This window comes from Lactuca virosa, chromosome 5 (assembly GCF_052849685.1).
Source record: "Lactuca virosa cultivar CGN04683 chromosome 5, Lactuca_virosa_CGN04683_v6, whole genome shotgun sequence".
In the NCBI taxonomy this organism is placed as follows: domain Eukaryota; kingdom Viridiplantae; phylum Streptophyta; class Magnoliopsida; order Asterales; family Asteraceae; genus Lactuca; species Lactuca virosa.
In genome coordinates, this window is record NC_136430.1 from 279,357,095 (window position 1) to 279,370,491 (window position 13,397).

General features: G+C 30.3%; 1 protein-coding gene across 1 annotated transcript; it reads right to left on the bottom strand.

Annotated features, from left to right (window-relative positions):
- Window positions 1-31: 31 nt before the first annotated feature.
- Window positions 32-8,775, bottom strand: DCL4 (dicer-like 4). Its single transcript, XM_079047189.1, has 25 exons — window positions 8,406-8,775; window positions 7,318-7,495; window positions 6,984-7,094; window positions 6,752-6,892; window positions 6,583-6,655; window positions 6,443-6,483; window positions 6,184-6,327; window positions 5,959-6,087; window positions 5,729-5,867; window positions 5,506-5,620; window positions 5,218-5,410; window positions 4,864-5,024; window positions 4,569-4,775; window positions 4,018-4,274; window positions 3,661-3,938; window positions 3,163-3,593; window positions 2,980-3,074; window positions 2,698-2,903; window positions 2,400-2,609; window positions 1,866-2,327; window positions 1,518-1,790; window positions 1,124-1,450; window positions 759-1,056; window positions 514-631; window positions 32-431 (listed from the first exon to the last, which is right to left on the bottom strand). The coding sequence occupies exons 1-25, from the start codon at window positions 8,564-8,566 to the stop codon at window positions 278-280; spliced, it is 4,902 nt and encodes a 1,633-aa protein (XP_078903315.1). The 5' UTR covers window positions 8,567-8,775; the 3' UTR covers window positions 32-277.
- Window positions 8,776-13,397: the final 4,622 nt, after the last annotated feature.

The following is a 13,397-nucleotide window of genomic DNA, read 5'->3' on the forward strand; positions in this document are numbered from 1 at the left end:
TTAAAACTGAAACTGTTGAATAAACTACAAATTTCACCAAAAACACTTTTTAACTACTTCTTCCAATACACAAGAAGGCAGACAACACATCACATCATTCATAATTGTATGAAGATTAGGCATACAGCTTCATAAATGGTACACTCGACTTTGTGTGTGTATACAGGGCTCTATACTATATGTATACCCTTTGTCTCACACAAGTCATAACTATCACTACACTACATCCAGTTTTATATATATGCATACATTGACCACAATAGAAAAATACCGGATCCTAATTTTGTAAATACCCGACTTGCTTTAAGTACCAAATTACCCCTTGAGCTGCAAACTCAGCTGCATCTTTCTTTTTAGTACGATGATCTCCTACACACTCCAAGATTGTATTAGAGGCTTCTTCAATTATCACTGTCACTTTGAATGCAAACCTAAATGAAAAAAAAAAAAAAAAACATGTATATAAGTATATAACACTTGTTGCAGATTGACCCATGATGCGCTTCAACTTACTGTTTGAGGTGGGCGGGTCCCATTTCTTGGAAACATTCAAACAAAGGTGGTTTCCAACAGTTGATAGCACAAATTTCATATAAATGTGATTTTGCCGATGATTTCTTCACCCCATCACCTGAAAAGAAACCGGATATTTATAGGTGTAGGGAGCGTTTGTTAGATATGACATGACATGACAGAACAGATTTGACTGGGACTCAGACAGATATCTGTTAGTGAGACAAAATTAATTTTTTTTTAACCTGAAGGAGCTTGTGAATTGCTATCACTGACGTCTGAGGAAGAAGGGCTTCTTTGAGGTGTGGGCTGTGACAACCGTCTAATACTGCTACTGCTTTTAACCGAAGAATTTAAATGACGAGAATGCCCTTCTATGGGAATATTTCTAACTTTATCCGAGTTCAAGTCCACAGCTTGATTGGCACGTGAAACGTCAATATCTGTCGGGACTTCATCGTATCCAATCAATTTCGCCTCCATTTTTTTACTCGATTTCAAGATTTCCTCTAACGATTTCACTTTCGTCTTATAACCTTTGTCCTGTAACACCATAAACCCACGTAAGAAAACCGTGTAAAAGAACCTAAGGGTATATTAGTCTTTTTACCTTCAACGACAAGTACAGTTTCTGACACGCGATTCTCTTGGCGGTTTTTTTATTAAAATTTGTAGCAGAAGCAGCGTCACTAACTTCAATTCCATCAACAATTGCTTCAACCGTAAACGCCCCGTCTTTCTTTAGGGACGGAAACGTCAATTCCCAATTATAATATTGACAAAGTTCTTGAAGTTCTCTAACAGGATTAAGCTGCAATGCGGAAAATTTCATCACAGGATCAAGAAACGAGATCATTATGTTCCAAACCACATCCAAATCAAACCCTGAATCAAGAAGAATGGCTCCAACACAAGACTCCACCAAATCACCAAGAGCCTGAAAAATAAAAAAATTATTAATTATCATACAAGATATAATAAAATATTTAAGTATAGTAAGTTACCTTAGGACATGATACGGTTTCTACTACACCATTTTTTGATGCAGAAGTCTTGAAAAATTTGGCATATTTATCCACAGACATGACAAGACTATTGGAATCACATAGCATATATGTGTAGAAAGATCGATTTACAGCAATACCCGCAAATGAATTATTGTTGACTGAAAGGGATCTTAAATCGGTGAGTTGACCGGGTTTCAAGTTTGGGTATACCGAATAAAGATAAGAGGTGATCAAGTAATCCAATACTGCATCTCCAAGAAACTCCAATCTCTGTTAAAATGTTATCATAAGTAACCCTAAAGTAGACACATATTTAAGTAAATAGGTTGAGATTGTGGTGTTTACCTGATAGCAGCCACCGTAATTGTTATGGTAAGATGGATGTAAGAAGGCCTGTAAGAGAAGACCTTTATGATGAAAGCGATACCCTAAAAGACTTTCAAGGGTAGGAATGTCAATTTGATCACTGAGTGCAGTAAAGATAGCACTGGAAGCACAAATATTAGCAACATGAGAGTCTTTGAAGTCCACTGGGATACCAATCCACTTAAGAAAAGCAATTGCAGCTTTAAAACCACTATCAACTATAAAAGCTCCAACAAGAGCTTCCACAACATCTGCAACGGTTTTCTTTTGTAACCAATGATGACCTTTATTGCATCTAACTTCAGTGGTTACACCTGTGGTTAAATTGCTCTCATGTGAAGAATGGATGCTGACTCTTGTGGCTTCTGTGCATATTTTCGAACATCTTCGACCCAAAGGGTAGAAATGGAAAGGCTCGAATGGTTGATCACGTACGTAAACCTGGACAAAAATTCATCAAATGCTTTCAAAAAGTAACATTTAATAGGAAAAAGAAAAGAAACAGAGTCTTACATGCAGATTGTTGGATAATGCAAGCTTGAATAAATGGGAATTGTTAACCATATTGGAACGTTTTCTCGTTAGTTGTCCTTCATCAAGGGCATGATTCAACAAAAAAAGGTGTCTACCAACTGCAAATTTGAGAAACGCATCACCTAACACTTCAAGTCTTTCAAGAGAAAACCGTTCATTACATCTCTCTGTAGTAATTGCTTCAAAAATCTAACAAATCCAAAAAATAATAATCTCATAAAAAAGAGGAAACAATGGTGTAATAAGAACAAACGAAAGTATTACTAAGTATCCATACGCGATCTGCAGAAACTTGTGAGCCTTCTGGGAATGAAGCAGAGAGCCTATGCCTCAGTTCAATTGCAACAAGAAAGCTTTCCAATCGGTGTACAATTGAAGGCAATAATGACAATGAACTTCCAATGTCCTTTGAAAAACCAAGAATTTTCACAACACATATTTCAGGAGGTATCTCTACAAAATGCTCCTCCTTTTCTCGTGGCTCTGTTTCAAATATCAGGATTAGGGTTTAGGGTTTAGGTTTTAGAAGAAGACATAATTAAACCGGTTTACAACTTACCAGAATTCCCTCTCTTCCTCAACAAGTTGTCCAATCGAAAGAGTTGTTTGGCTTTTAAAAGAGGTTGGTTGGGGTGCAACATTTTGATGCCGAATCTGTTCACAAATTAGGAAAGTAGTAAACAACTCGATTCTCACAAGGGGCAATTACGTAAATTTACAATTGGAAAGGGTAAAGACGTACACTTCCGCATAGTGGTCGACATAATTTGTGTCTTCTTTAAAAAGATTGAACGCGTCCTTCTCATGAAGAACATCCGAGACAAAGAAAAAAGTATCTTTGCATGGAACATAAGCCAAACTATTCACTATGTCATTGATCCGTGTGGGCCCATTTGCAAGATACAAGCAATCATCCAAACAAAAAGGTTGATGTTGATCAAATGCAATATCTCGTGGAGATTTAAAAATCGGTGATGATAAACATCTTGTAATCAGCTTCCAGTCAACACTCATCGATCCTCCTCGGTCAACAGTCACAGGTAGCATTAAGTAGAATGTCGAGACGGAATTGCTGACATCATCTTTTCCTAAAGGGACAAAATTGGAAGCAAAATCCGACTTGTCCACTATCGCCTTTAGCCACATCTCTTGGAACCTCTCCGCTAGCACAATCTGTATAAATAAATTATCATAGATATTATTAACACTGACACTGATACTGACACTGTAATATGATTACCTCGTTGTTGTTGAATGTGGAGGCGCCACATGGGACGATTTCGGTTAAGACAGATCGACCCTTAGCCAAATGGAGATCAAGTTTCATTCTTTCAGCCTCTTGAGGGATTGGTGCTTTTAAAAAAAGACCAAAATCTTTATAAAGTCTATCAGCAGGGAAAGGGCTAAATTTTATAAAGTAGGAGTTGAGACGAATCATTGTACGTTTGGATTTAATCCAGGGTTCTCGAAGAGCAGAGGGAACAAGCATCTCATGGAGCTCTCTTCGTGAGTTATCCTCTGTTCACAATTTTCATTAAATAAAATAAAAATTTACTATTGAATAAAGATTATAACTTGTTTCATTTATGAAACTAACCTTCATCGGAATCAGAATCAGAAGAATCTTGGGTGTCTTCATCAACTTCATCATCAGGTAAGAGGTAGTTGGTTAAGGCACCCAATTGATGCAACTGTTGGCATGCTTTTAAACAGGCGTCTTTTTTTGCAGCTTCACGAGATGGTTGAGGCAAACTTATGACTTGGTGGATAGGGGCATTTGCGGGAAGATATATGTAACAAACCGTTCCCTCCGCATCATCAAAGAAATATAGCCGTGGCTTAGGGTTGAAGAATCTATACATAAAATAAAATTACTAAGTTTACAATGTTGATTAGTAACACACATAAACTTGCTAGTTTACTCAAACTAAATTACATTATAGTCATTTTACTTGGAACAACTACAAGGACCACAAGTGTTACAAGAACCTCAAATAAGGACCAAAGATGCAAAAGAAAACTTTTTGGGGACAAAATTTGCAAATATCAGCTATACTTGGGGATCCAAAATGTAATTTACTCTAGAATATATTAATATGCAAATGCAAGAAACTTATGGTTCCAAACATGTAGAAAAGAAAATCTTACTCATCGTGTGGGAGTTTGGAGCAATATTGGTGAAGTAATGAGACACTAGATCCTGAACTAATGGTGGCACCTGTTGAATCAACTGTATATGTTTTCTCCTCAAAATCAACATATTTCACAGTTGATGATCGTGAAGATATTTGATTGTTCATATTGGCTTCATCCTTGGTGAAGTTCTGTATTAAATTCATCTCTTTTTGGTTCCCCCTGCAAATATGTAATAGTTTAAGATATAGAATATAGGGGTAGGGTTTATATTAAAACCAAAAAAGAAAAGAAAAGAAAAGGGTGTTACCTATCTACCAAAAAGGCGTATTCAGATTGTGGCATGCGTGCACGACCTCTTGATTGTATAAAACTAGCAACGGTTTCCGGAAGATCAAATCTTATAACAAGACAACATGTTTGGATATCAAGCCCTTCCTCTCCCACTTTTGTTGCTACTAACAAATTCAACTGACATAACAAAACCCTAAATTACCTCTTTATGCATACACATATTTGTAAAATGAGGCTCCACTTGTTATGCATGACATGACATAACAGACAATGACACTGACCCTGACACTGACACTGACAGACTGTGACACGACCTCTTTATGCAAACAAGTATTCATACAAAATAGGAGTAAAGTAGCATAATGCATACCTCACCGGAACGAAACTTCTCTAAAATGGCGTTTGTGCTTTTTCGTGAAATATTTCTGAGCCCTGAGTGGACCCCAACAAGGTAACTACACCTCCATGCGGATAAAAACCTAAGTTGTTGAAGGACATATGCTAACGATCTAGCAGTTATGATTCTATTCACAAATATTATACATTTCATATCCGGTATTGCCCTGGGAATAACAACATACATATGTAAAAAATATCGTTCAGTGGTGAAAAAAAAGTTTCAAAAGTTGATTGCTTTTTCTTCCCATGTGTTACAAACCTAAAATTGGAAAGAATTTGGATTAGTCGTAAGAGCTTCCAAGAGAAATCCGGAACTTTCAAAGCCTCCACGGATGATAAATCAGCTTCCATGCAGTTTGCTTCAATAGGGTAATCTAGAAGAAGCTTATATATGAGTGCTTCTTTTTGACTTAATGCAGAAAGAACAACTTAAAGGAGAAATGCTTTTTGGAAAACAGAAAAACAAAAAGAATAAAATGTACCTTTTTTGCATTCGGAAGTGAAGTAGGAAGCAACTTGTGATAGAAAACTTCCACATAGAATATCATCACTACATTCCTCATTTACCTCAATAACTTCATTTCTCTCAACCAGATCTCCTTTCAACAAAATCCGACATGCCTTGACAATTTGAAACAAAATCATATTTAGTGGTTTAGAGTTTAGGGTTTATAAAATCACAAGTACGATCAATAGTGCAATGAGAACTTACTTGTAATGCTCCCCAAAGGCCAAGATTTTCAAGACAAAACAACAGATTTCCATGAAGACGTTGAAGTGCCTTTTTGGTGTTCTTAAGAATAGAAAGATCCTCAATCTTTGTGATCAAAGCTAACATACACTAATATGCAAATAAAACACATAATTAGCAATGGGTTGTTAATTGTATAATTGAGCAAAAATTTAACCAAAAAAAAAGACATAAAATAGATTTTACCTCAGCCTTTATTGTTTCAAGTCTTGCAGAATAAGTAACATGAGGGCTTAATGAATTGCTTATAGTAGTGCCATAATAATAGACATTAACTTTAGGGGATGACACAAATCGATCTAGCTCTTCCCTGGCTTCAACAGTATAAACCTATAAAAATGTTCGATAAAGAAAATGTTGAATTTAAATCAGTTTTCATTAATTTAATTATTGAAAAATGAATAATTATTGGCAGAAAATGAATCTTGTGACATAGATGACACACCTTGGCATGAAGTAAGGTCTCAAGACTACCAATAGAAGCACCTAATAAGACAATAATGACATACTAAACATTTAGATGAAGTACATATTTTTACCTATCTAATATACAATGCAAAAATATGCCAAACATGATCATATTACCTTTCCCAAATATTGGTGATGCAGTCATGCCAAATATACGGGGAAGTTTAGCAACACCTGGTTTGTAAAATATCTGCATTAATTCAAAAAAAAAAAAGTCAAATGCATTGACCAAAATATATTCAAAGCATGAAAGAGAAACATCAAGAAACATGTAATTAATTACTACCTTCATGATTTCAGCATAAGGATGATTACTTTCAACTTGTGCATAATGGCACTCATCAAATATAAGAAGGGCAATGTGCTCAATCCTAATGAAGCAGTGTGATAAATTATGCAACAAGATTTGTGGGGTCATGACAAAGACCTGTAGAAGAACATACATTATCAAGATCAAGAGTCAAGAACTTCAATTGAGAAATTACAAATATACCCTTTGTCAAATTAAAGCAACAAACCTCGTGTTGTTCCAATTCCTTCTCCCAATCATGATGACCCTTCAAACGATTAGAACTCCCACAATAGATTCCAACTTCTACATCTAAAGAATCTTTTATAACCTTGGCTTGCTGCATAAATAAAGTATGATAAGGAACAAGAAGAATATTTCACAATAAAATCTAAATTTGACCGGTCAAAGTGAATAATTATTGGTTCTAAGTCTTCAATTTTCATCATCAAGGCCATACTAGTAGTAAAAGTGAAAAGCTTCTCAAATATATCAAACAACACTTTTTAAAAGAAAAAGAAAGGAACAAAGGGTAAAGAAGGAAACAAAGGAAAGTTACTAACTTGTTCAACAAGAGCCACAGTGGGAGCAAGAAAAATGCATATCTCCTTTTGGGACTTCTTCATCTGGCGTTTGATCTCATAAATAAGTAAAACAGCAATGTGGGTTTTGCCACAACCTGTTTCTAAATACACTATAATGTTCTCCATTAAAGCCTTTTGACATAATTCAATCTGGTAACTGCAATAAAAAAAACAAAGGGGAACAACATGAAATCTTCAAACTTTGGAGATGGATTTAAACACCATTTTGTTTTCACGTTTAGAGCTTTAAGGCTATCATATAGATATAGTTAAAAAACTTGATGGGAAAACTAAATGAGGAATCAATATGAAAGGGATCTTTTGATTCAAAAATTCATATCATTCTGTAAAACATTTTCCTCTGTTCTCAACATATCAACTGGATAAATGATGTCTGAAAGATATGTGAACTAATTAAATGATTTGATAATCAGCTTTTAACACACAACATTTAATAAGTAACATGTTATTATAAGCCAAGAATTATAATTATGTGAACTAATTAAAGAACTTTATGCAATAAACTAAAGAAGATAGCATCCATGTATATTTAAGAAAATAGATAAGAAACCAATTATACGATTCTCATGAATGAAGTAATAATTAATATAAAATTAAGAATATGATTGTTCTTCTCTTTCATAACAAGAAACACACTAAACATAAATATTTACAAATAAAACGCCATAAGCCTTTTCTTACCCAGGGAATTTGACTCTATACACACAAATAAGAAATTTAAGTAAAAAGATATCTAAATTCAAGAATCTCTTATGAGTTTTTACCCAAAGAAAAGGTAAAATTTTGAAAAAAAAAAAAAATCACGGAATAAAGTCAATAAACTGATGAAGTAATGAACTACATTCAAAAGTATATATTTAACAAGAACATAATTTCAAGAAAAAAAAACATAAATAAAGAAATGAAGAACAAAAAAAAAAAAAAAAAAAAAAAAAAAAAAAAACTACATTCTATCACTAATCAAAAGTAAACAAATGAAGATATATGAAGAATTAGTAAAGAAAAATCAAATAACAAAGCAAAAACTAAAGCACAAAGTGGCATACCCTCTCGCAATTCTTCTCGGATCCTTTCCGGTTTGCTGCAATTGGGTTTCCGACATAGTCGATCCCTCGTCTTCTTCGTTTCCCCCATTAAAAATTGGGCTACCGATCGATATCGCTTCGAATGCTCCCATGACATTAATGTTCTCGCTAATGTGCCCCATGGTTTGACTCTTCGTTGACGATAAACTTAAAGACTAAGACATGGAATAAAGTAACTATTTCGCAATCAATCAGGTCTCTAGAGAGAGAGTAGAGTAGAGAATATATTAGATTCTAGTTTCTAGAGAGAGAAAGAGGATGTGTGAGTTTTTGGTTTTGCGGGAGAGTGGGGTTGAAGGCGCATAGTGATGATGATGACGACTGAGTAAGGTTTTGTATGACCAGGTCCTGAAGGAGTTGAGACTTGAGGGAGTTTCTTCATAAGTTTGGTTTTTTTTTTTTTTTTTTTTTTTTTTTTTAAATTGTTTTGAAATCGTAATAAAAATAAGCAATTTTTATTTATTTAAGTTAACCGATTTATATAAATAAACACTTAAAGTACAAATTCTTATTTTTTATTTTATTTTATTATTATTTTTTTTTAATTTGGGTTACAAGTAACATATAAAAAAAATTCTTGATTCAAAAATGATCAAAACCAAGAATGACTAAATAGTATAAAAATAAATTATTTTAAAAAAAAATCTGGTTTAAATTCATTATCTTAAATAATTGAAATTCCAGACTCCTATTTTGGCAGAAAAAAATGATGATTTTAAACGAGAAAATAAGCAAAATTTGATTATCAATATATGCAATTTATTCATTTATGAATCAAGCGTAGAGTGTAAATTATATAAATGGTCCCTATACTTTGGTCAGATTTATAGTTTTAGCTCCTAAATTTAAAAATTAATAGATTGTATCCCTTTGGTTTATGAATATTGCAGTTTAGGTCATTGATTTATATAAAAAGACTAACTTATCCTTTATTTTTCTTTTATCAATTACTAGGTGTGAAACTCGTGTACTACACGAGTTGATTAAAAAAAATTATATATGAAGATATAAACTTTAAATATTTTTTTAAAGAAAATATTAAATATCATTGTGCAAACATTAAGTATTTTTTAAAATAAAATTTCAAAAAATATATATACAAACAAAATGATGAATAAATATATAATTCAGTTTATATTAATAAAACAAACTATAGAAAAATAATTATATTTTGACCATATAACATTTTTTTTAGTTTGTCAATAAAAAGCAACAAAGTTTGATTATTTTTTTTATAAAGACTATTTTGCCCAAAATGACAATGAACTTTAAAAGAAAACATGTCAATTTTGAATTATATATATTAAAGGAAACATATTAATGACACATTAATTACTTTCTATAACCTAAAAATTAGATACTTAATTAAGAAAATCAAAATTTACCACATAATGACAAGTGGAAATTAATTTTTAAGAATTAACCACAAAATTACATGTGTCCAGATGCATAAAAAATTGACAAGTGACAAAATGTTCTTTATTTATTAGAGATGATTATTATTATTATTATATAACAATTTTATTTGTTTTTTATTTTAATAGAATTTGTATAGATTTCTTATAAAATTATCTTTATATTTTGCTCTCTCTCTCTCTCTCACCCCCCCCCCTCTCTCTCTCTCTCTCTATATATATATATATATATATATATATATATATATATATATATATATATATATATATATATATATATATATATATATATATATATATATATATATAGAAACAGGATCAGGAGAGGACTCTTTTTAAAGTAAGGACTCGTGAGGACACCTTAAAAAATTGAAAAAAAAATCTAAAAAAAATACAAATCATAAAATCGAGCATAGTATTACATTGGAGAGAAAAAAAATGGAAAAAAAAAATTTGGATCATTAAAATTGAAGCACATATCATTTTTATATATAGAGGTAGGTTTAAATGTTTCTCACATCTATTGTGTGCTAGAATGCACCAATAAGAATTTAATAAAAATTAAATTATTATTTAATCAAATAAATATAGATATTAAATGATTTCCATAATTATATGTATATTAAATGATATCCATAATTATAATTCTTTTTATGGAAACTAATTAAATTCGTCATTAATGTCAGCAATAATATTTTTCCAAAATGATTTCGTATCTAGAAGAATGAGAGTGTATTCTAGCAGAATGAAAGTGTATTCTAGTAAAATACACTCTCGTTCTTCATAATCAATGCAAATTTATTTTATTTTAAGTGAGTGAGTCGTGAAACAAAACATGAACCCATACATAAAAATCTAGATGCAAATTCATTCTGAAAGAATGTTATTGTTGACATTAGTAACGAAATTAATTAGTTTCTATAAAAAGAGAATTATAATTATGGATATCATTTAATATATACATACAATTATGAAAATCATTTAATATCTATCTTTATTTAATTAAATAAGTATTTAATTTTACTAAATTCTTATTGGTGCATTCTAGCACACAATTAATGTAAACACACACACACATACACACACACACACACACACACACATATATATATATATATATATATATATATATATATTATTTATTCTTAACTTTATTTATTTATCTTTGTTTTTGTAGTTTACAAATCTTTTAATATTTTTGACGTCTTATTCGAATATACGATTCAATATTGTTTTTTTTAACGTTTTGTTCGTTCACATTATATAACGTTTTTTTATGCTTTGCTCGAATAAACACATTAAAATATAACCCCGGATAACTATCAAACATCAAATATAATTATTTAATGTTGTTTTTTATGTGTTTTTCATTTATATCATTCATTCATGCGCTTTATCTTTTTTATTCAGCTTTAAGAGGTTTTATTGTTACTTTTTAAACGAATAATCTTAAATATTATGATAAACAACTATCATACTTTCATAACAACTATCGAAATAACAACTATATTTTAATAACTATTTGTTAAGAGAATAATCTTAAATAAAATCTACCGCTTGTTAATACTTATTAAGTATATATTGTCTGAAATAATAAAAAAATTCTCTCATATTTATTTTAAAAATAGAAATAGAATTCAAATATAATATCTTAAATTAATAAATAGTATAATAACAAGTAAAACATATAAATGAATGTTTTAAATGAAAAAAACCTAAAAAATTAGCATTAAATAATTATATTGTATGATTGATAGTTATCCACATTTTTATTTTAATTTGTTTGTTCAAATAAATCGTCAAATTGTAGATAATGTAAACGAACAAAACCTAAAAAACAACATTAAATAATATATTCAAATAAAACGTCAAAAATATTTAAAAAAAATTAAACCACAAAAACAAAGATAAATAAATAATGCTATGAATAAATAATAATATGATTTCATATAATTTAGATAATTAATTAAAAAAAATAAAAATAATTTTATAAATAATTTATATTAATTATGTTAAAATAAAGAACAAATAAAATTGTTTTATATAATAATAATAATAATAATAATAATAATAATAATAATAATAATAACTAGAAAGGTTACCCCCGCTACGCGGGGGCCAGAAGCTTTCAATGTTGTTTGTGAATCGATAAATATGACAGACGTAGAAAGTGTAAGGATAAAAATCCCGGACTTTGCCCCGGACCGTTTTTTTCATGTTTTTATGAAAAAATGTAAAAGTTTTGACTGCAAGGACCAGAAGTGTCAAAATGGCTAAAGAATTAAAGGGGTAGGAATTAGCAACTTTTTAGAAAAGGGATCAAAGTTGTCAAACCGTTAAAGTTTTGTGGCCAAACTTTAAAGATTAAAAGGTTCCTAAAAAGTGTAAAAATATTGATTGTAAGGACCAAAAGTGTCAAAATGGTTAAAGAATGAGGAGCAAAGTTGCCAAAAAACATCCAGTTTTTATGAAAAAATGTAAAAGTTTTGACTGCAAGGACCAGAATTGTCAAAATGGCTAAAGAATTAAAGGGGTAGGAATTTGCAACTTTTTAGAAAATGGATCAAAGTTGTCAAACCATTAAAGTTTTGTGGCCAAACTTTAAATATTAAAAGGTTCTTAAAAAGTGTAAAAATATTGGTTGCAAGGACCAAAAGTGTCAAAATTGTTAAGGAATGAGGAGCAAAGTTGCCAAAAAAACATCCAAATTTATTATACCTAACTTTGAAGCCCAATACAGGGACCAATTCTACCAAAAAAATGACAAGTTTACTATTCATTTTCTTCATAACTTTAATATATATATATATATATATATATATATATATATATATATATATATATATATATATATATATATATATATATATATATATATATATATATATATATATATATATATATATATAATAATAATAATAATAATAATAATAATAATAATTTTGTTTAAAGGAAAAGAAATGGTAAGTTAAGTGATGTTTGTTTTAAAAAAAAACATCTTCATACCACTTTTTGCTGAGCGGCGCAGCACACGCGCAACATTTGTCCTCTCGTAGCAGTTTGTTTTTTGGAAGACTTCATACTACAAAACTCTGTGTGTGTTCTGTGTGGCGCAACACTTGACTTGCCTCTTCAAAGCTCTTCAACTTTCAATTTTTTCCAAGTTTTTTTTAGAATTTTGGTATAACTTTTTTTTTTTTTTTTTAACTTTGATTTACGGATTTGATACAATTTCTTTTTATCGTTTCCGCAATTTTTTATAACTTGATTTAAAAAAAAAACTTTGATTTTTTAATTTTTTTACCGTTTTTGTTAATAATATTTTCAGTTTCGGTTGCATTTTTTTAACATGTGTAATTGTTTACGAACTTTGTAGACATCGTTTGCAATATTTTCTTAGTTTTTGTTTTTATTTTATTTTTTTATGTTTTTTAAAATTAGTTTTTTTCCTAGAATAAAACTTGATAGGTTCTTTTTTATTTTTTATATTTTTTTAGAAACTTTATATTTTTGTTTTTTACATGTTTTTTTAGTATAC

Excerpts from the sequence above, each read along its gene's own strand:
- DCL4 (XM_079047189.1), bottom strand. The coding sequence starts at position 8,566 with ATGGGGCACATTAGCGAGAACATTAATGTCATGGGAGCATTCGAAGCG. Across the intron at positions 6,328-6,442 it reads AGACCTTACTTCATGCCAAG|GTTTATACTGTTGAAGCCAG; the intron begins GTGTGTCATCTA and ends ACATTTTTATAG. Across the intron at positions 2,904-2,979 it reads GAGGAAGAGAGGGAATTCTG|AGCCACGAGAAAAGGAGGAG; the intron begins GTAAGTTGTAAA and ends TATTTGAAACAG.